Source organism: Ursus americanus, chromosome 22, assembly GCF_024610735.1.
Source record: "Ursus americanus isolate L20-20 chromosome 22, mUrsAme1.1.p, whole genome shotgun sequence".
Lineage (NCBI taxonomy): Eukaryota > Metazoa > Chordata > Mammalia > Carnivora > Ursidae > Ursus > Ursus americanus.
This window is the reverse complement of record NC_142148.1, coordinates 11,712,403-11,738,841: the sequence shown is the minus strand read 5'-3', so window position 1 is coordinate 11,738,841 and position 26,439 is coordinate 11,712,403. Positions and strand designations below refer to the sequence as shown.

Sequence of the window (26,439 nt, the reverse complement as noted above, 5' to 3'; positions counted from 1 at the left end):
AGGATCCACCTGCTCCATCCTTCCTTCTTTCCTTCCCCGCCCCCTTCCCCCCCCTCCTCCTCGCTCCTCTCCTGCGATGGCTTTTTATAACTCCGGGTTCTGCGCCTTTCCCGGGGCTTGGAAGGGAAGGGGTGGGGGAGGTGGGAGGCGGGGAAAGGAGCTGAATTTTCTGGCCTTTTCAAAACGTGCCCTCCTCCCGCCGCGTGCTGGTGATTCGGGGGCTGCCCTGAGCCCCCCCAGCATGTGATCCTGACGCCCTCTGCCCTCGCGCCTCCCCAGGCCCCAACCCTTGCCCGAAGAACCCCCTATAACACCCCCCCCCAACCTGCCTGAAGCGGCGGAGCCCCGGTAGACCAACAGGCCGAACCGCGGCAGGCGAGCCCCCTTCCTCTGTCCCCCTGTGTCCCTGCCGCTGGCCGCGCGCCTCAACACTCACCCCCAGGGCGGCCGCTTCCCGGGGCCAGGGAACGCGCATCGCCCCGGCCGCCCGGGCGCCCCCGCCCGCGGGCAGCGGCGGACCCGGGGCCGGGCCGGGCCCGGCCTACGCCGGCCGGGCAGGCGACGCGCTAGGGCTGCAGGCGCCGCGGAGCCTGGGCGCCCTCTCCGAGGCTGGGGGCGCGGGCGAGCGCTGGGGGCGCCGGTTGCAGGTCCTCTATCGGGCGGCGCCTCCTGCTCCACCTCCCCCTGCTCCTGCTCCCGCTCCCGCGACGGCGGCGGCGGCGGCGGCTGCTGCTTGAGCGAGATCAACAAGTCGGGGCTGAGCTCAGGCTCTGCGCTGGCTGCGATTCTGTCCCGCACTTCGGAGCTCCCGGAGTCGGGAACCGAGGCGGGACGGCGCCACCTGCGGGTCGGAAGCGTGCGCGCCGCTTAACTCCTGCCTGCCCGGCCCAGCCTCCAGGTGAGGCTGGGGGCGGGCTGGGGCTTGGGCGAAGGAGATGCACCTGGCTGCCCGGCCCTTCCCACCTGGGCTGCCTTACGTGGCTGCCTCGCAATCCCGCCTTCCTTTGTCAGGTGAAGAACGTGGGGGTGACCGCCTACTCTGTGTGAGGCACTAGGATAAGCGACAGAGAAACAGCTGTGACTCAAACACAAACGTTCGGCCCTTGTAGAGCTGGCTGGAGAGAGACAAAAAACAAGAAAGTAAAAACAGTATGCCAGACTAATGATAAGCGCTGGGGGGATAAGGAAGCAGAGGAGAGGGATAGAGGCAGGGGTGGGGTGGGGGCAGATTGTAATTTTAAATAGCCCTTGGTTTCATGAGCTTTCATGCAAGATTCTAAAATGGAATTCTAGGATGGAATTTTGGATTCTAGGGGAGGAAGATGGACAGTGAAATAGATCAACAGATAAATATGCAATGAGACAGTTAGCGGCAGCTGCCAAGATGGAAAATAAAGTAGGGTGAGGGGAAGAGAGAGTGAGGGGTCAGCTGGCTTATAGAGCCTAGTGATTCATTCATTCATTCATTCGTTCATGTTACCTTGGGCAGCTGGTTATTGAGAGCTTCCTGCGTGCCTGGCCCTGCGCCAGGCTCGGTAAAGGAACCATCCCCCCGGAGCTCCTGTCCAGTGGAGGAGACAGAATCCTTCAAAAAATCTCCAGAAATGAATACAGAACCTGAAGCGGTGAGCAAGGCTTCCCTAAGGATGCCGTAGTTGGGCCCCATGTTTATTCATTTGTTCTTCCAAATACGTATTTACTGCATGGCAAGTAATAGGTGATAGGGGTACACAGTGAGCCCCGGCTTGGGAAGAGAAAGCTGTGACTAAGCCACAGGCCCCTCCCCCTCGCTTGCCCTTTTTTTTTCATTTATAAAATGAAGGGATTCATTTCCATAGTGTTGCACATAACATTACTATACACACACACATATATATGGTATAATATATACTATGTATTATATATAGTATAATATAATAATAATAATATAAAATATAAATTTTTTAAGTAGGCTCCACACCCAGCATGGAGCCCAACACACGGCTTGAACTCATGACCCTGAGATCAAGACCTGAGCTGAAATCAAGAGTTGGACCCTTAACAGACTGAGCCACCCGGGCGCCCCAATATTACGCTATTTTTAAAATCTGTTTACTTTTCATCACCTCCATCATCATGGCCCTTGTCCAAGTTGTCATCATCTTGTGGGTAGAAGCCAGGGATGCTGCTAAAACACGCTTCGGTTGCACAGGACGGACACTCATGATAAATAATTCTCCAGTTCTGAGTGTCCATAGTGCCAAGGTTGAAAAACCCTAGATTAATTTAATACAAGGCAGGAGTAGTTGCTGGTCTGGAAATGCTATTCTCTCAACCACTAATTAGTGAGCACCTACTATATGCCAAACCCTACTCTAGACACTGGAGACACAGTGAGAAGAGTAAAACAAGCAATCCCTGTGCTCTCGGATTTATATTCTGGTGGGAATACAGTTAATAAACAAGTTAAATAAATAGATCAGATCACTTGGATTGTGATAAATGCCATGAAGAAAAGTAAACAAGAGGAAGTGTAGAGCAAAGCTGGAGAGGTGCCAGCAACCCTAGTTAGGGTTGTCAGCCAGGAGGTCTTCCAGGAGGAGGTGATAGAACTCAGCTCAGAACCTGAGGGCAGGGAGAAGACAACCATGTGAAGTTCTAAGGAAGGGGGTACAGGCAGGGGAGCCAATAAAAGCAAAGGCCATAAGGAGGAAATGACCTTGGGAAGGGAGGTTAGAGAGGTAGACACGACTAGGCCATGCAGAGCCTTGTTGGAATTTTATTCTCAAGGTTAAGGAATGAGTTTGCGTTTTTTCTAATCCTGCTGGGAAGCCATGATAGAGTTTCAAGCAGGGAAGTCCCATGGGCTGACATATTTTTTGAAGTGATTCTTCCAGCTGCTGCGTGCATTATGGAGTATTGGGGGACAAAGATGGCAGCAAGAAGACTCCTCATGACGCATCTGCAGTTCTGGTCAAAGGTGAGGGGCCGGGACTGGGATGATGGTGATGAAGGTGGCCGGGCAATTTCACAGCCACAAGGCTCTGACGGGAGATTGATTCTTCCCCAAGCCCAAGGCTAGTGCTGGATATTCTATGTCATTCAGATTCTTCCCTCTGAGTGGACCAAGTCCTGCAAAGTTTGGTTCCAGATTTAGATAAAGGACATCTAGATACACCTGGATCTTGGAAGTACAGACGGTGGGAATAGCTCTGTCTCTCTGTTTCCCCAGGCTCTGCACACTGTGCGGTTTAGAACAGAACTTTTACTTTTTGAATGAAAAGACTATAACTATTTGAAAACATCTGGCCTTCACTTCCGAGAATTTTCTGCCATCATAAGAGGAGAGACTGCCTAGAAATAAAGCCAATTCAGGGAAAAGTAGAGCCCAGAGGGTGAGACACTGAGTCCTGACAATGTCAGAGTTTCTGGATCCAGTCACGCCTGAAGGCATCGCCCCTGGATTTTCCAGCTGTGTGAGCTAGTAAATACTCCTTTTTTACCTAAACCAGATTGAGTTGTGATATTTTTCTTTATGTCCCAAAGAGTCCAACCGATACAATTCTTTCTCCACAAACCAAAAGTCTACCATCTCCTTATAATGTACTTATAAGAAACGGGGGAAAAGAAAATGAACTTATAGGAAACAGGGCAAAAAGAAAAATATAATTCAGAATGTGTTACAGAGAAGGGGCCCCCCGGTAAGAGTTCAAGTATAACCATGTCATTTTACAGATGGGAAAAATTAAAATCTCATCAAGGGGAACAGCCAGAGAGTGGGCATCTGAGTGCCAGCACCGGGTCACACACCATATCTGTTCAGGCCCTCTCGGCAGACTTCCTGCTGAGCCGTGTTGAGATTTTTACCTGAGGCTGAGTGATATCAAGGCAGCCCTATTCACCCCTGTAAACACAAGTGAATCCCTTCTAAACTGTGATAGTTGGGTGTTATATGCAAGTAATGAATCATGGAACTTTACGACAAAAATTAGGGATGTACTGTATGGTGACTAACTTATATAATAAAAAAATATTTAAAAAATAAATAAATAATAAAATAAAATAAACTGTGATAGCAACAAGTGTATCCACTCAAAGTCAGTTTTTTCTTCTTAAGCTGCGTAATAACAGACATCACGTATGTATAATCCCACCGAGCATCCTCAGGTTTCTCGGCACTTCTGGGCACTGAACAAGATTAATTAATCTCCTCTCCCCTCTCCCCACAGAACCCTGGGAAGGAATAATTGCTTTGTGTGGGTAGTTATGGGGGTACCCAAAGGCTCAAAGGAAATCATTGACATCTCTGAGTGGATGTCACTCAGGACAACTGCTCTTTGCTGTGGCCTTCGTCAAAGTTCCAGCAGCCCCAGGGGATTTTCCATCAGCTTGGACTCCAAGCTGGACGTCTGCTTCTCTTTTGTCACACCCAATAATAATAATCATAATCATGAGTAAAATGGGGCTAATGATAGAATCTACCCCCCAGCGTTGCTGGGGAGACTACCAAGATGATGCATCCGAAGTGCTTAGCACCCGTGCCTAACACTAGTAAGTACACGTTAACAGAACAGTGGTAGCAACAACCGTAATAGTAGCAGCTAACATTGGGCAGTTACTATATACCAGGCACTGTACTAAATAAATGCTTTACATGTGTCTGACCTCATTTGAGATTCTTTCTAGCTCTTTCACCCTTGGGCTGAATACTCTAATACAAAGACCTATAAGCTGTTGGATGATCCTTGAGTGACCAGATGTCTGATTCTAGTGTCCATTTCATTCTATGCTAGCCTGATTGACTTTATCAAGCCCCCAGAGGGTCCCACAGAAGGAGACAGGTAAACCTGCACATAGTCCATCGAACCCTTTTGTAGCCTGGACTTTGGCAAAGCCATTGACTCCCAGGGTCTGCAGCCAAAAATGATGAAATATAGGGCATGGATGGATTGAGGCATGGGCTTCCAGCAAAGCAATTAAAGGTAAAGTAATATCTCCTCCCTGCAGATGGCCTGGGCACTCCAAGATGTGATGGAAAAGGAATAAGTCAGCAAAAGGAGGAAATCAAAGCTACAGAGATCAAGAGCGAACGAACTGATTCTTGTAAGATAACATTTCATTGACATCCAGCTCCCCTGCCCTTTGGGGACTGATATCTCTTCTACCTTCTCTCCACTGCCCTTGTCTTCCTCTTTCCGGTCTCATCTGCCTCCTCTCTGATCTTCCGCTCCTAGTCTTATCCTTCCTGTACCCCAAGCTCCCCACAGCTACCAGGGTAGCCCTTTAAAGGCAGAAGTCTGGCCATGTCACTCCCCTGCTGATAAACCTTCATGACTCCTCACCGTCCGGGATAAAGGACAAACTCTCCCATGATGAGGAAAAGACCATTTGTTCACTTAGTGCGTATTTCCTGAGTACCTACTATGTGTCAAGCTCATGTTGCATGCTGGGAGTGTAGGAGTGGTGAAGCCAACCTGCCCTCCTGGAGCTCACATTCAAATGGGAGGCATAAACAGGGACATTTGAAAATAATCTAATACTGATAATTGCTGAGCAGGAAATAAGAAAAGTATGAATGTCAGAACAACGGAAAAGAGGGGGCGGTGATGCTGCAGGTGAGTGGTAAATCAGAGTAACAGCAAGCCGTAAACGAGTAGGGGAAAGGGCATTGCAAGCTGAAGGTAGAAGGGAGAGCAGGTTCAAAGGCCCTGGGGCAGGAGGGTTGAAGGAGATGGAAGACGGTGGGTGTGGCCAGAGTGAAGTGAGTGAGGAGGGCAAGAGTGGTCCAAGAAGGAGTAGGAGAGAAAAACAGAGAAGGAGGAAAATCATGTAGGTGAGGGCTGTGGGGAGGTGTTTGGATTTTATCTCAAGAGCCTTGGAGAGTCTTAAGCAGGGAGTAGCTGATTTGATTTTTATCTTCAGGATGTAAAACACTGTTTTAAAGACTCCTAAGATCTCCGTTTCTGCCGTGGCCTCCGAGTCTCTAAACTGAGGACAATCCCTGACAAGTCTCCTCCCTCGAGGGACAGTGCCGGCCGCTTTGACACAGGGCCCGTCCTAGACGGGCTTTGCAGCCCCTGCCTGTCATCCCCCTCCAAGGAGATGGGGAGACAACTGACCGCGTTTTGGTTTTTGGGAGACAGTTGCCAGAATTCTGAGTATTTCCTTCTTTCTCACAAAGAGAACTTCCCTTCCCCCACACACTTGGACACAGAAAGTTGTGTCTGACCCCTGCTTTGTCTGTCTTTCCAGCTTCTTCACTCACCACTACATCCCCACATTTCCGGCAAACGCTTTCCAACCTCTGGCCCAGTGGTAGCCGCTTCCCAAAGATGACCCCCATGAACCTGCCTCTGGGTCGGCACGCCTTGCCCCGTTCCAATTCGCATCGACTCTGGGCTTGGCCTCGTCACTCATATTTGCCAGCAGAATATGGCAGAAGTGATGCCATTCCCAGACCAAAGACTTAAAGAAGGTCTGACATCATCTACTTTTGGGCTTTCGAGAGCTCTGAGCCGCAAGCAGCCTCAATACCCTGCTGGAGAGACCACGTGGAGAGGCCACATGGCGGGTGAGAAGCCCTGAAATTACACAGGAAGAGAGAGGGGCTCAGCCACTCTAACGTCTCAGCTGAGCACAGCTGTCCGTTGTCCCTGCCAATGCCCCACCTTAGATGTTGCTGCCCCACTGACATCTGAATGCAGCTACGTGGGAGGCCCCAAGTGAGTCCGGGAGAAGAACCATCGCCTAAGCTCCAGGTAACCCACAAAACCATGAGAAATAATAAAACAATTTCACTCTATTTAAGTTTGTTTTGGGGAATAATCTCTGCACCCAACGTGGGGCCTGCACTCAAACCTCGAGATCAGGGGCCACATGCTCTTCTGACTGAGCCCGCCAGGCGCCCCTAAACCAATTTCATTTAATTTTTTATTTTTCTATTATTTATTTGAGAGAGAGACAGAGACAGCGAGCATGAGCGGGGGGGGGGGGGGGGAAGGGCAAAGGGAGGGGGAGGAGCAGGCTCCCCGCTGAGCAGGAAGCCTGACATGGGGCTTGATCCCAGGACCCTGAGATCATAACCCGAGCTGAAGGCAGACACTTGACTGACTGAGCCCGCCAGGCACCCTAAACAATTTCATTTTAAATCACTACATTTTGGGGTTGTTACACAGCAGCAGATAACTGATACAGGGCCTTTGTTCATGCTGTTTCTATTGCTTTAGAATGCTTCACCAACTCCAACCATCATTTTTCCCACTCGGTGGACCCCTAGTCCCCTTCCAAAGCCCGGACCCAGTGTCACTATCTCTGCCTCCTCACGATCTGGAGCAGTTTCTCTTTCCTCTGGGAAACTTCATTATGAGGCTGAGGATATGGGTTTTGTCTCCTCCACTGGTTGTGAATGACAATATTAACTCATTTAATGCTCACGAAGCCTGATGTCATCATTATCCATTATCCTTATTTTATAGTTGAAGAAACTGGGACATAGAGAGATGCCCCAAATCACCCTGGTATTAGGTGGCTCCACAGAGATTCAAACCGAGGCAGAGCCTCTGCTCTTAACCACTATAGTGTGTGGTCTCTGAGTAGAGCCTGAACAGTAATGACACTGATTATTTCACTTAACACGAAATCCAGAGGTAGGTGATGCTAGGGTCTGTCACAGCAACTCAGAGGCCTCAGGATTCTTGGATTTCTCCGAGATTCTCTTATCTTCATGATCACAAAATGGCTGCCAGGGCCATGTTCTCGCAGGAGAGCTCTAAGAGAGGGAGGAAGGAGGAACTTCCTCCACACTTCTGAAGCTCTTCACAGACTTTCCCGATCATCTCATTGGCCTATACTGGGTCACATGGCAACTACTAGCCCAGTCACTAGAGGGGCCTGATACCTATATTTGGTTCAGCCCATTTTTTTTAAATGCATGTATATATAACTTTAGTTAGTGAACATACGGCGCAATATTGGTTTCTGGAGTAGAATTCAGTGATTCATCACTTACCTATCAGGTCCTGATTTGGAGGTTAAGCCCATTTTCTCCGAGCACATGACTGCCTAGAATGTGAAGGGAACCAGGGTTCTTTTAGCAGGGACTTTGGGAGTTCAGCCCTTGGCCAAGCAATCGGTATTTCTTCCACAGGGGTCAGCCCTCAGAACCCCTGAAATAAAGTCACACAGAGACCCTGGGCTCCAAGGGCCCCAAGGGCCACTTTCTCAGGTTTGCAGAATGTGGGTACACTTGCCTTAGCTCTCCCAGGACACTCGGGCCACTCTGAGGTCCTAGGGGAGGTCCCAGGGCAAGAGGATGGCATGCCACCAACTCTCCCCACTTGGCACCCTCTTTCCCACACACACAGATGCTGCAGCGACCAGAGGGGCTGGGGGTGGTGGAGCTGCCACACCGCCTTTGGTCTCCTGTATCCACGTGAAAGGGAAAAAAGTGTCTGCTGTGTTGAATGTAAACATCTCATGTGCAAAATGTTGCTGTCTTGCTTGCGAGGTCTATCACAGCCAAGTTCAATCCCACCAGACCTGCCTCCCTGCCTCCATGGCCCCTGGTACATGAGGAACATTATGAGAGGGATGTTTGCCTTGGGAAACTATTCTTTACTCAAAGATTGGAGAGGAAAAAACAATTTTTCTTTTTTATCTTCCCCAAATCGAATTCATTTCACCTCTTCTTTTTTATATTAAAACAAATGCAGGAGCACCTGGGTGAAATGTCTGCCTTTGGCTCGGGTTAGGATCCTGGGATTGAGCCCCAAGCATGCCTCAGGTCATGCGGCCCCACAAGCTCCCTGCTCAGTGGGGAGTCTGTTTGTCCCTCAGCACCCCCCCCATGCACTCTCCCCCAAATAAATAAAATCTTTAACCCCCTCCCCCCAAACCAAATGCGTATATTATGGTGAAGGAGAGAGAACATCCAGTGAATGTTTAAGAGATTTTTTTTCTGCTTGTCTTACTTTGTGGGTTGCGAGCTTCCTCCCCAAGGTCCTCTATGGGCATCCTGGCCCTTTTTTGCTGACGGGAGGGTTGTTGATAGAAAGATCCCGAACACGGTCTCAGGAGGCAGAGAGGCCTGCACTCAACTCTTGTGGCTATTAATTGGCCACACGATGTTGGGCAAGTCACTTCCCCTTTCCGACCATCAGTTTCTCCATCTGTAAAAATGGATAATAATATACAGAGGGATGCTGGCGGTTCGACTTGATTCTAAAGGCCCTGTCCCAAAGCTGGCACACAGTAGGTGCTCTGTGGTCTCTTCCCAGAAACCAACCTTGCCATTCGGGACATGGCCGACCGTGAACCCTAAATCACACTCGGAGGCAGTTCCGTCAACAAGGGTGCTTTAATATATTTCAGCACATTTCCGCTCAACAACATTATATGAAAATAAAATTCTTTATTAAAACAGCAAGGCATAATAGTCACTGCTACTCCCCAGACACTGTGTTTATTAAAACACACAAACACACACGCAAACACCAAAGACTTCGGCAAGACACTTCAACTACCAGAGCCTGTTTCTCCATCCGGAGAATGGGCGGGTCTCCAGTTCACTGTGGGCGGGGCCGGCTGGCGGCAGAATGGGCGGAGCTCCGGCAGGAGAATGGGCGGAGCTCCGACAGGCGGTGAGCCATCTCCTCTTCCAGGCCGGGATGGTCAAGGAGAAAGTCTCAGGCTGGTGCGGGCCTGGCTGTAACGCCCCTGCAACGCTTGCTTGTCTCATTTTGTAACAGAGAAGAGACTGAGCTCAGGCTCTGAGCCTTGGCGACAGGGGCCCGGAGGCCCCCCCGCCCCGCAAATGTATTTTTCACAGCCACTTTCTATTTTCGGCAGCGAGTGATACATGTTGTCCCTTACTGACAGCGGTGGAATAAAGTTCCCCTTTAAAGCAAATTTAAAGTTTAAACAATGAGTCTGTTTTAAAGGAAAATATCTGGTAAACAACAATACAAAATAGAGCACAAAAAAAATAATAATAAGGCCGATGGGAAGGAAACACTTCATTAGGCCGACCTAAGAACATTTCTGACACGGGTCCTGCAATTTTGTGGTTCTAAAGCAAAGTATGAAGAAATACAACGATGTCCGGGTACCTTCCTAACTAACCTGCAGCAAGGAGCTAACACACTCGTCGTTCCCTCTTTACTCTATACATTTATTATTTTTTTAAAGAAGAAAAGGGTGGGGGAAGGAAAACAATAAAGATTAAAACAGGGGAGGGTTTAAAGCATCATCCCCCAAGCTCTACTTCAATATCTGTGGTACCAGCTGGGGCTGCCTGGTGGGAGAACCGTCTCTTCCTAATGTCTGTGGCTCCAAGGAGATGCCACCTTTAAAAAGAATTGGCCTTTTTGGGAACATGGGTGAGAATCTAGTCCCAGTGACAGGGCAGCCCTGATTTGGAGTGTGGGGGGGAGGGAAGTCATAAGGGCTTTTCCCTAACGCACCGGGGGTACAGCCCCGCAGGAAGAGATCTTCCTGCGTCTATTTCTGCCAGCCTTCTTCCTTCCCTTCCAAGCCAGGAGGAGGCAGCTACGGTTGCCATGGAAACCGGCTCCGTCCTCCCACAGAAGGCTGCCAACCCTGATTTCCCGCAGAGTTAAGAAGCGGGCGGCAGCGGGGGTCACCCAGGCGTGAAGATGGGTTTCCCTGGGGATATCCTGCCTCCTGCCAATCACAATGTCTGTCTGGGAATCCTGGGGGTGCCTGGAGGCTGAGGGCCAGGGAAGCCCCCAAGACCTGGCATTGCTCCGAGCAGAGACTAGCCCCTGGAACGTTCGGAGAACTCCTCTCCTCCCTCCAGCTAAAGCTACGGGGACCGTCCCGACAGAGCTCTGTGTGCATATGTATGTCTGTGTCTCGTGAGATGCAGCCAGCCATGGGTGCCTCTGGCTCTGTCAGCTCTCCGATGCAAAACAGAACTGGCCCTCCACCACCCCCCTTGAGCCCAAGGAACGCAGAGCTGCCCATCTACCATGTGCTACCGGGACAATAATTCTGCCAAATCCTACCAAGTCACATCACCTCTCTGAGCCCATTTCCTCATCTCTAAAGAAGGCATAACCATCCTCTCCTCACAGAGATGCTGTGAGCACTACAAATACTGCATCCACGGTGCCTGTCACAGCCACTTAAAGGGCCCTCAGTAAACAGGACCTAATGTTTATAATAATACTTAACATCAGAATGAAGGTTTAGAGGCAGTTTTTCTCTCTGACCGGTTTTATTCTAAATCGGAAGCAAAGGCAAGTTTTCATCCTTGATCTGTTTGTTCAAAGGGTTGGGGCATCCAGGATAGAGCAGACTACTGATCCGAGGACGAATTAGTAGGTTCCTACCACCTCCTACAATATCACTTCTAAGAGTTAGAACAGGGTTCTCGAACTGAAATGCCTTCAAGGGCCTGGAGGGACAGTGAATGGAGAGCAGAAAAAAATATTTCCACCAAGTGGAAACCCTGGTGAGCCAGAATGCACACACCCTGGATAAGGGCGTGGGTTGCTGCTCCACTCTGGCTAACAGTTGTCCTTGGGAATAGGGGCCCAGTGGCCAAATGTTCCAAGTTTTCAAGAGAAGCTGGACATTTTGCATGGACTCTCCCACAGATGACATGGTAACAACTAATGTATTTTTTCATAAGCATAGGCCACACAAAACAGGTCTGCCAATGCATCATACCACAGCTGGAGTTTCCAAGCTAGAATGCAGACAGCCCTGTTTTTGGCTTGACCATTCCAAGGAGCCCTGGCTAGTTTCTTCTGTCAGGACCATCCTGTTGGGACTTTCTTATTCCCTACTTGAGTCTTGACACTGGGAAAGCTCTCCCATCTGGAGCCCACATGTCTAGAACAGAGAACTCTACTCCTCAGAGCCCAGGGAGGGAGCTCATGATCTGCACCGTGAACGCATCAGCCTTTGGAAAAACCCTCCTGAATTTTCTCATGCATCCATGTGAATGGAGAGATGAGGGAAGTGTCTAGCGAACAGGGCGCCTAGGGAAGAGAGATTCTAAAGGACTCCTTTAGTGTTGGCTAGTTTAATAATTTGGGGACACAGCTTAATTCAATAGATACACTGAGAGGCCCTGATTGGCCCTTTTATCGCCAGCATCTGCTTTGACTGGCTAAGGCGTGGACCACAGCATTGCCAAGGAATTGGCCCCTCAGAGAGCTGGGGCACAGCGGAGCAGTAAGGACTCCTGCTTCTGCCCTGCCCACCCCAGCTTTTGTGGAAATCATAAGGTGGGGGGGGGGGGAGCAGGGTGAGCTGGGAGCAGAGACTCATTCTGGAACTCAACCATAGCAGGAGACAATTCATAGAGCTTTTGGTGTCCTTTCCATTCCCCTCCTCTTAGCTTGCCTTCGTTCCCCTCCCTGGACACAGCCTTCTAGGAAAAAAATCAGGAAAGTGGTCATGCTGGCCCCATTGGGTGTTCAAAGCTCCTGCGCCCAGGGCAGACGTAGACACGGGAAGTGGGGCGATGGGGGGCCGGCTGGGTGGAGGCACGTGTGCGGAGCCCCGTCTGCTCCCGGAGCTCACGGCCGGGCGCGGTAACGGATGGGCATGTCGTGTTCCGGCTGCATCAGCCCGAAGCCGTACCTGCTGAGGTCGAACTCAGGGATCTCCACGTCTGGGTTGACCAGCTCCAGGTCAAAGTGCACCAGCACAAGGAACACGAATCTGCAGAGAGACGGTGTTGAAGGTGTGCAGGACTGGAAGACTAGGGGCTTCTCCGGAATAAGGCAGGAAGGCAATGGCCTCCTCCCGAGTCCGACCCCAGCTCTCACTTCGGGAAAAGGGGGAGGAGAGCGTGAGAGCACAGGTGGTTCCTGCCCCTCCGAAGTCCACGAGCTCCTCCCCGTCTGCCAGCCCCTGTGGCTCGGGGGCCCGCCCGCCAGTTCTGCCGCTGGGCTGTGAGCAGAAGTGACAGCGGTCGATGCCTCAGTCAGCACGAGACTCGCAGTGTGCTCTTTGGTGGCTGTGTGGACCTCGCGTCGGGGTGGTGCAGTGGGGAGATGGGAAGAGCCTGGTCCCTGAGTCTGTGTGTGGAAGGCAGGGCCCCCCCACACCCACAACCCACTTTGTGAGTGGGAACTAAACCCCTGCTGTCACGGGCCACTGAGATGTGGGGGTTGTTGTTACAGCTGCACCGCCTGACTCCTGACTCAGTGATCCTTTCCGACTCCCCCAGACCAGAGTCCTCCCCACCCCCTGCGCCCCACCCAACTCCTGGAACGCTTACTGTCTGCAAAGCCCTGCGAAGCCAGCAGCTGCCTTTGTGAGATTGGGAAAAGGCACCCCTGCCTCACGACCTCTTACTGCCGCCTGCGGGAAACCCGTCCTGACAAGCACGCGAGCCGCGTGCAGGATTAACCCAGGTGCCGGCAAACGCGGCGACAGTCCCACCTGATGGGACCCGGCTCCTGCCCGCCTGCCTTATCGCACTTCCCACCGCCTCTGTCCGTAGGGTCCGAACGGCGTCTTCTGCCACTGAATGTCCCCCCCCCCCACCGTGACCCAGGTGCCAGCGTGGGACTGAGAACATGACAAGGACGCTCTAATCTCTTAGAATTCACAAAGAGGAGGAAGGCGAGGACAGAGCAAAGTCCACACTCTTGACAGCAGAGCTAGGCAAACGCGGCTCTGCCTCTTGACCCTCAACAAGTTTCTTTTCCATTCTGGGCCTTGGTTTCCCCACCTGCTCAAAGAAAGTCAAAGAGGCGGGCTGGTCCCTCCCAGCTCTGAAGCTATGGGTGGTGGAGAGTGAGTTTATAGAGGGCGGGGAGCTCTGCACACACTTGGGTGTGGAGCCTGGCGCCTCCCCTCACCCAGGTGCATGATCATGGTGGCAAATAATCTGACCTCTAGAGTCAGTGCTGGACTGACCCCTACCGAGCAGGGTTGCACGACAGGGAAGGGAGATCAAATAACAAATTGACGAATTTACTGAAATGCGAGGTGCCAGGCGCTGTGCTAAGCATTTAGTATCCGAGATCTTTTTATCGGTCCAAACACTTTATGAGGGAGGAGCTGCAGTCAGCTCTGCGCCCACACTTCTGAACACGTGAGTCTGTTCCAACGTGATTGGTGTGCTGGGGCACCAGGGAGGCTGAGGCAAATTTCCCACTTGCGCACGTGTTTCATGTGCGAGAAGCACGAGGAGAATGCAAAGCCGCACCCAGCTGGACGGACGGAGCGGGAATCCACAAACCCGCGCACGCACGCACCTAAACTCTATCCACCAGCAAGCTGGGCTCACGGGGACGGCTCGTGCGCCCCCACTGATAGCAGGTGTCCGATTGCAGGGGCCCCGCCTTTCACGCTTCACAGCACAGCTGCAGCCCAGCCACCGCCCACTTCCACAAACTTCGCGTGGTTTTCAAACTGAAGCATCATATCTTCGGCAGCGCCTAAGTAGCTCTCAGCCACGAAACACCTGTAAGCCTGTACGACCATCTTCCCTGGGTTCTTAGCTTGCATGTGTCACTAGGAGGTTTTTGGTCCATCGGGCCCCAGCCCCATTTCCCCCCACAATCCCTGGGGATTTTATCGTGTGGTTTCACGTGGCCGTGAGTTTTAGGAATGTATCATGAAGCATGAAGGAAAAACTGGCTATATTAGGAGCTCCATTTCACTGCCGAGACAACTGAGCCCAACAGGTTAATGTAATGTGCCCGTTCACTTAGTACAATGCCTGTGTATTAGTAGTCACAGTAATAACTAGCACTTACAAGATACCTACAATGAGCCAGGCAGGGGGTTCAATATTTCACAAGACCCAATTCCTTTGTTCTGACACCCCTGGGATACAGTATGATCGGTACCCCCAACCGGACAGTTGAGGACCCAGGCACAGCTGGCTACTCAGCTTACAATGACACAGGGGCGGGACGGAAGGACAGAGCAGATGTCATAACCCTGGCCAGATCGGTGTGTGGTCCAGGCGCCACAGCTCTTGGGATCCAGGGAAGAGAATTTATAAGGCACTCGGGTCCACAGGCGTTAAAATAACCAAGAGGGAACAATGACAGCTTGGCCAGCTCCTGCCGAGGGGGCTCTGAACGTGTGCAGCAGCTGCAGACGGCCAGCAATGGTCAGCCGCACGCAACGTCCCGTGTTTAGTATCTGGACACCAGGTCTGGAGGGAAGAGCTCCCTGCCAGATCTGACTATGTCAAAAGAGACCAGAAATTTGGCTTTTTATGTGAGATCTTCTGATTCTTAAAAGTTAGCAGACATTTCTAAACACACAAATAAGCAGATCTGTGGGCAGGAGATGGCTCATGGGCCGTTTGGAGCCGCTGCCCATGTTCCTGGCGGAGGACCCTGGTCTCCGGAGAGGAGGGCGTGTGCCAAGCAGCCGGAGCAGGAACCCCCACCCCCCACCCCGCCAGGCCCGCACCCCCCTCCACCGCCCCACACTCACTGTTTGATGCTGCTGATGGCGTACGCCTTCCCCAGGCACTGGTTGTGGCCAGCTCCCCATGGCATGCTGTAATTTTTCAGTCGCTTCCCGTCCTTGTAGAAGTCTTTCTTCTCTGACCCATCCGAGTTCAGGAATCGGTTATATTTAAATACCTGAAACAGGAAGGTCCGTTTTCCGACTCCACCCCCACAACACGCATGCCCGAGGAAAACTCTGTCAGGATGATCCCCGAAGTCTTGTTTATAAGAGGAAAAAACTGAAAACACAGTAAAGGACAATCGATAGGGGACTGGTTAAGAAATTACGGCATCCATTTAGAAGGTTGAGCGTGGTCTGTGCGTGCTCACACACAATTTTTTAGACTGGTTGTTGAGTGAAAAAAGCAAGTTTCGGAATAGCATGTATTGTGTGGTCCTGTCCACACACCTCTCTATTCATATGTGTGTGAGTGTGTTGTGTGTTTATCTGTAAAGGCATAAAAATAATTTAAAGGATACACTCCAAACCGTTGATAGGGAAGTCTGTGGAACTGGAGAGTAAAAGGAATAAAGAAAAATGTTTGCTTTTAAACAGATGTGTCTGTATATTTCACTTTATAAGTATATATTACTTAGGCAGTTTCAAATTTAAAAATTAAAATGATTTTTAGAGGCGCCTGGCTGGCTGTCAGTAGAGCATGCAACTCTTGATCTCGGGGTCATGAACCCAAGACCCACGGAGGGCACAGAGATTACTTAAAAAAAATTTTTTTTTTAAAAAGAGGATGCCAATTTCCTTTGGTTACATTGTAGAATGGTAAGGGGGGATTGTATCTGAGCAAAGGGCTTGGCACAGAGTAGGAGGTGAATGAAAGATGGGTGGAAAATAGGTGAATGGATCAGTGGATAGAGAGATGGAAGGGTGAATTGATGGATGGGTGGGTGGATGGATGGTCGGTGAGTGACAGATGGACGGATGGGTGATTGGATGGATGGGACAGAAGGCTGGGAAGATGGATGGATGGGTGGGTGGGTGGATGGGATGGATGGATGGGTGGGTGGAGGGGAGAGGTGGGTGGAGGGGAGAGGTGGGTGGAGGGGAGAGGTGGGTGGATGGGAGGGGTGGGGGAATGGGTGGGTGGATGGGAGGGGTGGGGGAATGGGTGGGTGGATGGATGGATGGGTGGATATATAGCACAGGGCCTGGCACACAGTAAGCACCCAAATCTGTTAGAAACTGTGAAGGTTTGATCCATCTCAAAGTCCAGGGAGAGAGAAAAGTATTGAGAAGCTAACATTGTAACATTCCAAAAAAAGGAAAATTGCTCAGCTATCGCTTACAAAGCACTCCCTGCGTGCCAGGCACTGTGAAGGCCTTTCTTACATGTTCTCATTTAATCCTCCCGACAACCCTGTAAGGCAGGAGCTATTATGACGTCCATTTCACAGGTGAGAAAACAGACACAGAGAGGTGAAGTAATTTGGGCGTGGACACACAGCAAACAAAGAGCAGAAGGGGGCTGCCACTCAGATTTGGCTAGTTCCAAAGCCATTGATTTCCCCCCCTCCCCGGTCCCCGGTATGTAATTTACCTCTGGGTCTGTGTAGATTTCCGGGTCTCTCTGGGGACTCAGGAAGGGAAAGAGGAGGAGGCGGTCTCCACGTCGCAGGCTGAATTCCCGCCCGTCTGCCATGGGCAGGGCCAGGTCCACCACAGCCTCCCGGGTAATGAAGGGCGCAGCAGTGAGCCTGAGGCTTTCACTCAGCACGCTATCTGCAGGGCAGATACCAGCAAGGGTCAGCGGCTTCCTCACACTTAAATGCCACCCCCAGCCCTCATTTTACAGAGGAAGGTGGGCAGGCTCAGAGACGGTGCATGATTGCCCACCATCACACAGGGAGGCCAAAAAGGCCAAGTGATGAGATATGATTGCTATGGTCCTCAGACTTGGATGTGAGGGTCTGGGTCTGACTCTAGGAGAAGCTGTGAGGGACTGTGGGAGCCAGAGAGATATCAGAGGAGACTACGTTGTTTCTGCCTGCCCAGCTTACATTCCCCATCTGGAAACAGTTCCCTGGTTTTCTTCTGGGGACCACCCCTCTCCCACTCTCAGAGGCTGGGCTGTTGACTTCACTCCCAATTCCTTGGGCTGTGTGTGACTGGCCAGTCAGAGCATCCCGTCCCTCTGAACCCCGTAACTGGCTCAAGATGGGCATATAACTCAAAGAGAACCAATAAGACACATTCCTGGGACTTTGGGTGGGAATGTTGCAGAGAAGTGCACCCTCCCGGGGCTGACAGCCCATCAGCCTGGATCTGCTGATGGCCTTCCCGCAGGCCTGAGACTGGAGCCAACCCAGCAGAGCAGGGCTGAGAGAGGGAATACTGAGTCCTGATGATGTCGTTAAAGCACCTGGGTCCACCTATGCCTGAAGCTAGCTATCCTCTGAACTTTCTAGTCAATGCCCTCAAAAAAGTCCTTTTTTTGCTTCAGCCGGTTTAAGTGAGTTTTTTTGTCAATGGCAACCACAAATCTACTGAGTCCACGAGTCCTGGACAGCTGAGACAGGGCATAGAGAAGCCAGGTCTAAGAAGACAGGTCTAGGGGGACCCTAGGTCAGAGGATGCCGATGGACCCTGGATGGTGGGAGCCCATGCTGGGAAGGGCTTAGGGCGCCCATGATGACTCAGTCTTTGGGGCTAATTTGGAGGGTCTGCCTCTCTCACCGAGCACAGGCATGCTGTCCAAAACCTTCTGGGGGAGGGTGGTCATCTGCGAAATGGGCTGCTCTGCTCTGGAGAGGAGCTGCTCGAGCTCTCCACGGACAGCCGCCAGGGCCTCGGGGTTCTTGAGGAGGAAGAGCAGAAGCCAGAAGGCAGCAGGACCCATATTCCCCTGCAATGAAAAGGAGCCCGTTATACCACCAAGAGCGCAGGCCTGGGGCGAGAGCCGACCACAGACACAGCCCTGGCCAAGCACAGAGGTTCCCACGCCTGCCAAACATCTAGGCATGACTCATGTTTATCTTCAGCTCAGGCCGTGGCCCAAATATGCTCTGGGGCTTTGGGGTAGCCCAATGCCTATTTCAGGGCTATTCTTGGCATCCCTGACCTTAAGCAAACTCATTGATCTGAGCTCACACAGGTAATCTTCATAGCTAATTGGCGAAGAAGGGTCAGAAGTCGGAACAAGGTGTATCAGTTAAGAGTATGGTTCACATCTGAGGATAACTGCATCCTTAGCCCCAATTCTCCACCCTTCCCTGTATCGACGCCCCTCGCCCTGGACTTGGCACTTCCTCCCTTCTCAGAGCCAGAGGGGATTTTCCCAGCCCTGTGAATCTGTGACTTGCTTTGGCCAACAGAGTGAAACAGGACTGAGAGAGCAGCAGGAGGAAATCTAGGTCTTAAGAGACCTTGCGTGTGTCCACCTGCCCGGCTGGCTCGCTGGTCCCACAAGGAGGACACAAGACACGGGGCAGAGCCAGCTGTCCAGCTGGGCCAGTCTAGAGCGGGTGACGCCCAGCGGACCCACAGACACGTGAGTTAAATCAGTGCTCATTGGTGTGGGCCACTGGGTTTTTGTGGTTGGCTGGTACACAACCACAGCAAACTCATGTAACATCTGGACATCTACTTTCAAATTTCTGAGTATTGTATGCATATAGCACAAAGAAGCCATAATCAACAGGGACTGTGAAAGCTAGTAGTTTCTTGAACAAAATTACGTAAGAATTCCCAGCAGTTCAGGAATTAGGAAACTGAATAAAATTTCTTGCTCCAAGATTTCTGCCTTAGCTGAACGTTTTAATATTGAGGTATTTAGCATGTGGCTAAAATGGGTGTGCGGTTCCCTGAAACGAGCTCCAGGCGTGGGTGGCATACCAACTCACCTCGACTGGGGGGATGATCTTTGTCCACCATCCAGGCTTGATAATGTTAATAGTCATTACATCCCATATTTCCCCTGTAACTCTATTACAGACGTTACCGCACACAGACCAAAGGACATTTGCACAAGGATATTGATCACAGTGCTGACGTAACAACAAGAGACTGGAGGCAATCTCAATGTCTATCAATAGATCAATGAGATAAAGGATGGTCCATCCTCAGGATGATGACACAGGAAGTTGTTAAAGGCAGCTGGCTGGGCGGCTGTGTGTGTACGGATGGGACTATAGCCAAGGTGCACGGCAGCACGACATGGAACAGGGGTTCACTGTGCCCCCACTTGTGCGTACGTTTCAAGAGGGATCATACGAAGAAGCACAGACCGGCTTTTGAAGGAGCCTCTGAGCCAGAAGCAGGGGGGATGGGGGACAGGTACTGATTTTCACTGCATATGTCGTTTTGAACTGTTCGACTTTTTTTAATGGATGCAGTACTTAAAAAAAAAAAAAAGATTTATTTATTCATTTTTAGAGAAAGAGGAGGAGGGGCAGAGGCAGAATTACATATCCAACTCTTGATTTCAGCTCAGGTCATGACCTCAGGGTAATGGGATCAAGCCCCACGTCGGGCTCTGTGCTCAGTGTGGAGTCTGCTTAAGACTCTCGCTCCCTCGCCCTCTTCCCCTCCCCCCCCACTCTCTCTCTCAAATAAATAAATCTTAAAAAAAAAAAAAAAGAACCTCCCTCTTGGTAAAATGGGGATAACATGCTCACTCTGGGGGTGTCCACAAGGGTCCCGAGACAGGATACAGGCGACCCTCACATGCTGGGCACAGAGTCGGTGCTCAGAAGAGGTTTCCCGTCCCAGCACTCTTCCTCCCCCTCCCCCATGTTGTTAGAGAACAAGGGAGAACCTGGACACTCCTGAGATTTCCTCCAGCACCTCAGGTCCAGCAGAGACAAGAAAGGTCACTCACTGTCCACCACTTAAATAGCCAGGGGAGTGTAGGTGATAAATAATTTAGCCTTGGGTTAACTCAGTGCAAAGGCCATTTTATCTCTCCCCGTCAGTGTGATGGGGGCCGCCGCTGAGTAATTACGAAGTGGGAGGGGAACGTGAGGCTGCTCAGTGATCTCTGCTTTCAGGAAAAAGCTGTGGCAAGTTAGGCAGGCGGCAAAGACTGCCTTCCACCCAGCCGCCCAGATTTGAGAGTGTGCCCTTGCGTGTGTGATCACACCACTACAAGAGACCCTGAGTTCACTATCCTGGAAGTTGAGTCTCCCACAGGGTCTTGCCTCAGTTTACCCAGGATGACATGTCCCATCTAGCCTCATCTCCTACCCCAGCAGCCAAAGTCCATTCCCCCAGCAGCACCTGTCCTCTGCTCTACTTTTTCGGTGAAAGGCGGTAGCTGACCTCCAGAGGGCGCTCAAGGTGTGCGGGACGCGGCACCCAGTGATTCCTGCGCGCCACTTTGTGGCCACCTCACCACACAGTCAGTAGGCGTGGGGGACACCTGCAGCCCTGCCTACCCCGCGTTCACTCCCTTGTGGTGGGTAACAGCCCCATTTTCCTTCGAAGAATTACCTCCCCTTCACCCTGATCATCTGGGGCTGACCCATCACCCTAGACCTCAGGTGCAGCCACGTGACCCGGGCTGGGCCACTATGAGTGATGTCCTCAGAGGGGACGTGTGACCCCGGCTGGGCCAGTGAGCACCACACCTGGGATTTCTACGAGAATCCCAGGGAAGCAGAAGCCCTCCTCCGCGGGGACTGCCCCACAGCCAGGAGGCGCTGGCGGCCCTCACTGCCACCACCTGGGGCTGGAGCCACCACAGAAGAAAGCAGAACTGAAGGAAGGGAGATCATAGGTGACATTTCTTTTCATGTTTTATGATTTAAAAAAAATGTATTTTAAGGGTCAACATGGTCGCCCACTGCCTAAAGGCTCAGAGCTGGGAGGGGAGCCTGGACTGTTGTTGGCAGGCCTTTGTGAACTCTCTCTCTACCCACCTGGTCCCCTCAGAGCCAGCCTCTTCCCTAGCCTGGACCTTGGATCTCTAGGCCCCTGGATGCTAGAGCCTTCACTGACCCCTCTGTTAACATTCCTGACTCCACTCTGACACTAACTATACCATTTTGCCACCCTGGGGAACTCTTTCTGCACCTGGCCTCTGGGGGGCCTCCCCCCACCCCCCCACCCCCCTCCCAGCCTCCTGGTAACTCCCCCTCCGTCTCCTGCGCACGCTCCTCCCCATCTTCCTGACCCCTGCGGCTGGAGAGGCCCAGGACTTGGTCCCTTCTCCATCCACCTGAGCCCCCGCTGTCTCCAGTCCAGTGGCTGCCAACCCCACCCCTGCACTGCCAACTCCCAAATGCACATCTTCCTCCTGGAGCTTTACCCTGAACTCCAGATTCTTCTTTACTCCAGGTGTACCCTCCACCTCCCACCCAGTTCTCGGTTTCAAACTCAGCACACTCAAAACCAGCCCTCTGATTTTCTTCCCCCAGACTTGCCCCTTCCACTATCTTGCTTATCTATTAACAGCATCTTCATCCTTTCTGTTGCTCAGACCAAAACCCGGAGGCATCCTTGTTGGTGCCCTCTCTCAATGTCTAGTCCAACAGCAAATCCTGTTGGCTCTACTGGAAATGTGTCCAGAAAGCACTCTCTCTCCCTCTGGCCCTCTGCACCTACCCTGGTCCAGCACCACCCTCGCTTGCCTGGATACCGCAGTGACCTCATCTCTAGTCTCCCTGACTCCACTTCTCCCACTATAGCCAGTTCTCAGCAATGATTCCTCTAAAGCAGATGGCAGGCCACATTGCTCCTCTGCTCAGAGCCCTTGAAGAATTCCTTTCTTAGAGTAAAAGCCAAAGTCCTCCCCAAAGCCCACAGGGCCCTGCATGGTCTGGCACCTGCTATCTCTCTCATCATCCTTATCCCTGCCTCAGGGCCTTTGCACTTGCTGTGCCCCCTGCGGATGCCCTCATCCTATGTATCTATATGGCTCCCCACCTCCCTCCCTTCCTTGGAGTTTCTGCTCAGATGTCATCTTCTTGGTGAGACCTTCCTTGGCCACCTTATAAAAGCAGCCCCTCCTCACTGCCCTCTGCTATTCCCTCCCATGCTTTATCCTTTCTCTGCAGAACTTGACTATATTTTAATATGCTTACTTGTTTATCAATTGTTCTCTCCCAGAATATCAGCTCCATAAGAGCAGAGATCTTTGGTCTGCTCGCTGCTCTATCCCCAGCTTCTAGAATGGCGCCCAGCACACAGTGGGCCCTCACTAAGTATCTGTTGAACATGTTTCCTGAGCTCTAGTTATCTCTGAGCATGGTTACGGGCCTGGCATCGTCCCTTCCTCTCTGCCTCACGGCAGCACCTTGAGGAAGGGACTGCGGTCTTTGTTTTAAGCTGAGCACACCGAGGCACCGAGAACTTAAGTGACTGGTTGGCCAGGGAGTGGCAAAATCAGGATTCAAATCCAGGCAGGTTGATCATAGGGCCCGCGCCTGAAACCACTGCACTACTCAGCATCTTGGCCCTGTTCTCAAGACTCCAGCTCTTGAAGCGTCTTCCCACCTGCCTGAATTCTGCACACTGCCAGCGACTCAGAATCAGAGGATGTCCTGTCCCCAAGTCGTGCTCAGTTCTCCTGGCCCCGCCACAGGCTGTTCCCCAGACTTTCTGCCACTCAAGCCCCCAAGCCAGCGTCCAGTTCTGCTGACAGAGGTCATTCGGCAAGGGATTCTGGGGGCAGTTTGGAATTCCAAGTCTCTGCCCATAAATATGTTATTAGGCACTAATGGGGACCCAACTGCTGATTAAACCCATCCCTTGCCCCTTGCCAGCCTTTGCCTGCAAGGACAGTTAATGGCTCTGAGAGAAAACTAAAAATAAGCTGCAAGTCGATGGGAAGGGAATTACCTGGAAACGTCAAGTGTGTGCAGTTGTCCCTGCTGAGGAGGGGCCAAGAGAAGGAGCGGGACTCTGGGGTCCAGGAGAGGACGGAAACCAAGACTCGAGAGGCCGCATCCTGAGCCCCGCTTTTTCTCTCCCCGCTCTCTGGTCCATTACAACATCCATTGACGCTGTCTTCTCTGCTTCCAGAATCCATCTACTTCTTCATCACCTCCATGGCCACCACCTGGTCCTACCACCACTGTCTCCTCATTGGTGTCCCTGCTCCTGCCTTTGCTCCTCAGATCCTGTCCCTCCTCTGCTTAGAATGCTCCCAGGGCTCCCACCTCACCCAGAGAAAAATCCCAAGTCCTTACTTACTGGGACCCACAGGCCCTCCATGATCTCTTCCCTCGCTCCCAGTACCCCCCCCCCCCCCCCCCGCCAATGATGCTTTGGCCACACTCAACTCCTTGCTGTTGCTCAAACACTGGGTATGATACAACCTCAGGGCCTTTGCACTGGCGGTTTCTCCCACCTGGAAGGCTCTATTCTCACATCCCTCCCAAGCTCCCAACATCAGCTCTTTCTCATCAGCCAAACATCTCCTCAGAGAGGCCTCCCCGACCACGTTGGCTACAGTTGACCCCCAGGGCATCTCTATTCATGACTCCATTTTACATCCTGCATATCCACATCTAAAATCACCCTATATATGTGTTTTCGTGACTGTCTGCCCCACCCCCAAAGCCAGCGAAAACATAAGCAACAAAAGCGGGTCTTTGAGGCCTATGGGAAGTACTCAAAGGAACTTTTAAATAATTCTTCAAAATGACTGTTCTGCATTCTCCAAAAATGTCAAGGTCATGAAAAACAATGAAAGGCACAGGAACTGTTCCATATTAAAGAAAACTCAAAAGACAGCATGACTAAACGTTCCGTGTGACCCTGCATTAGATGTCAGACCAAGACGAGCCATAAAGGACATTACCGGGACAACTGGAAAAACTGGAATAGGGACTGTCTATTAACTAATGATCATGTATCTGGGTTAATTGTCCCGAATGGGGTCATTGTACTGTGTCATGTAACGGAAAGTTCTTGCTCCCAGGAACGTACGCTCAAGTAATTAGGGGTAAAGAGCCATGATGTCTGCAACTTATCTGCAAATGGTTCAGTAAAATAATCACAGTAGGACAGAGGGGGGAGGAGGGGGTGGAGGAGGAGGAGGGCAGAGGGAGAGAGAGAAAGCACATGGGATAAAATGTTCAAAGTTGGGAAATCAAGGTGAAGTGTATCTAAATGTTTATTAAACTATTCACACAGCTCTCAGTCTGACATTCTTCCAAATTAAAAAAACCCCTGAATACGGAATGAACGATGCCGTTCATGCCAACGGTCTGACAGCCTGGGAAGTCAGGGAGCAGACCACTGGGTCTGTGTTCACACACCCACGCCCACAGTCCTGCGGACACACACTCCCAAATGCACACAGCCACGCACGGGCACTCGTACGTGCACGCGTGCTCACGCGCACGCCCACGCCCACCTGCGTGGCCCAGAGCTGCAGCACCATGGCCCGGGCCTGCATGTCCTCCGACACGCCCGTCTCCTGCAGGTGGAGCAGGTAGCTCTCCAGCCAGCTGCTCCGTTGGGCCCGTGCGGCCAGCCTGGCCGGGGACAACAGCTTCCACAGGCGACCTTTGACTCGGCGGGCGTGGTCCTTATCGCCTGCGGGGCCAAAGCACAGAGGGTGGGGGTTAGAGATCTCCTGCCCCCACCCCCCAGCCCCGGGCCACCCAGCCCGACGTCCCATGAGGCCAAGGATCTGCTGGGTGTCACTCTTCGGGGGTAAGGAAAGAGGCTCCAGGGAAGGCCTTTAAATGCTAACCTGTTATTCTCTGTCTCCCCCACCCCACCCACCCCCGGCGGACAGGAGTGAAGGGCCTCGTTGGTTTTATCCGTCTCCGTGTCTCCAGCACCCGGCCCCCAGTCGGTGCTCAACCCATATGCCTTCAGAGAACGGTGCTTCTTACGCGGCAGGGGAAAGAACACAAACAGCGGCATTCTCCCTTCCAGGGTCCGATCCCCAAGCAACGCCAGCCCGCGTGTGGGGGGAGGACCCCACGAGCAGCTCAGCACAGCGGCATTCGGGAGACACCGGGAAATAACCTAACCGCCTTCAAGGCGGGACAGACGGGTCTGGGGTCTCCAGGGAAGGCACGGAAGGGACCCCTCGGAGCAGGAGGGGTGGGGCGGCCTCTGCTCAGCCCCACGGGCCTGACAGAGAAACTTGGCCCAGCACGGCCAGGGAGGCTGAGTTTTCAGAAGACGAAAAGCCAGAGGTTCATATGGAATCTTCTCCTGTTTCAGCCTCTGAGCAAGACCTGCGCATCAGTTCGCAAGCCACGGAAGCTCCTCCGAAGGCCAGCTGTGGCCCGCCGATCGCCAGTTAATAGTCACCATGAATAAACGCCGTGCGGCGGTGGAAACCGTGTGCAGACCCAGACGGGCCGGCAAGGGCGACCGTCGAGGGTGCGACGCCAGGCGCTCATTACTCACACGCTGTGGTCACGCTACAGGACGATGAGGTATTCACACACGGATGTGCAAATAAAAGATTCGGTTCTTCCGAAACCGCCCCTTGGGGAAGCAGATGTTGCTTTGGCTTGTTACAAGAATTCCCAAGCACTAGAAACTTCCTCATTGGCTGTTCGGAACCACAAAGCAGGGTTTCAGGACGGTCCATGCACCCAATGGTTCGAAACTGGGTTGAATATTACAGGGCGTTTGAAAGGGTGGAAAATGTAGGCTAAACTTATATGAAAATACACGTATATTTTAAGCATCTTAGTTACATGCTCAAATAACACGCTCCACATGCTGTTCTTTAACCTCTTGACCCTTTCAGGTGATAGCCTTCTCAATCTAACGCAATGAGCCCAACTGTTCATCAACTACATTGTCTTCCTGTGTTTCTTAACTTTGGGGGCACTGGAGAATCACCCAGGAGCTTTGAAATCTGTGTGCCCAGGTCTCACCACAGAACAATCTTGCCAGAATCTCGGGGGGTGGGACCGGGCACACAGAGGGTTTCAGCAGGTGAGTAGAGGGGATAGGAAGTGCTGAAGTGCCCATTCTGGATGCTTCTAAGAGTCATCTGACGAAATATCTAAAGGAAACAGAAATGTAACACAGATTTGGAAATGACTGGCATTCTCTGAGGTCTGACAGCACAGC

The 26,439-nt window shown here is 51.9% G+C and overlaps 2 protein-coding genes across 3 annotated transcripts in view; both read right to left on the bottom strand.

Annotated features, from left to right (window-relative positions):
- Positions 1 to 803, bottom strand: part of KCNB1 (potassium voltage-gated channel subfamily B member 1) — a 103,143-nt gene extending 102,340 nt beyond the window's left edge. For both annotated transcript variants that reach the window (XR_006775203.2, XM_045771547.2), the window contains exon 1: positions 437 to 803. The gene's annotated coding sequence lies outside the window, so the exon portion shown is untranslated. The remainder of the gene's footprint in view (positions 1 to 436) is intronic.
- An 8,512-nt stretch (positions 804 to 9,315) lies between these two features.
- PTGIS (prostaglandin I2 synthase) overlaps positions 9,316 to 26,439 on the bottom strand; it is a 40,384-nt gene continuing 23,260 nt past the window's right edge. Inside the window, exons 6-10 of the mRNA XM_045771544.2 lie at positions 24,749 to 24,930; positions 18,124 to 18,292; positions 16,988 to 17,169; positions 15,418 to 15,569; positions 9,316 to 12,672 (exon numbers count right to left, since the gene is read on the bottom strand). Of these exons, the coding sequence (XP_045627500.1) occupies positions 12,528 to 12,672; positions 15,418 to 15,569; positions 16,988 to 17,169; positions 18,124 to 18,292; positions 24,749 to 24,930 (830 nt within the window). The 3' untranslated portion in view covers positions 9,316 to 12,527. The remainder of the gene's footprint in view (positions 12,673 to 15,417; positions 15,570 to 16,987; positions 17,170 to 18,123; positions 18,293 to 24,748; positions 24,931 to 26,439) is intronic.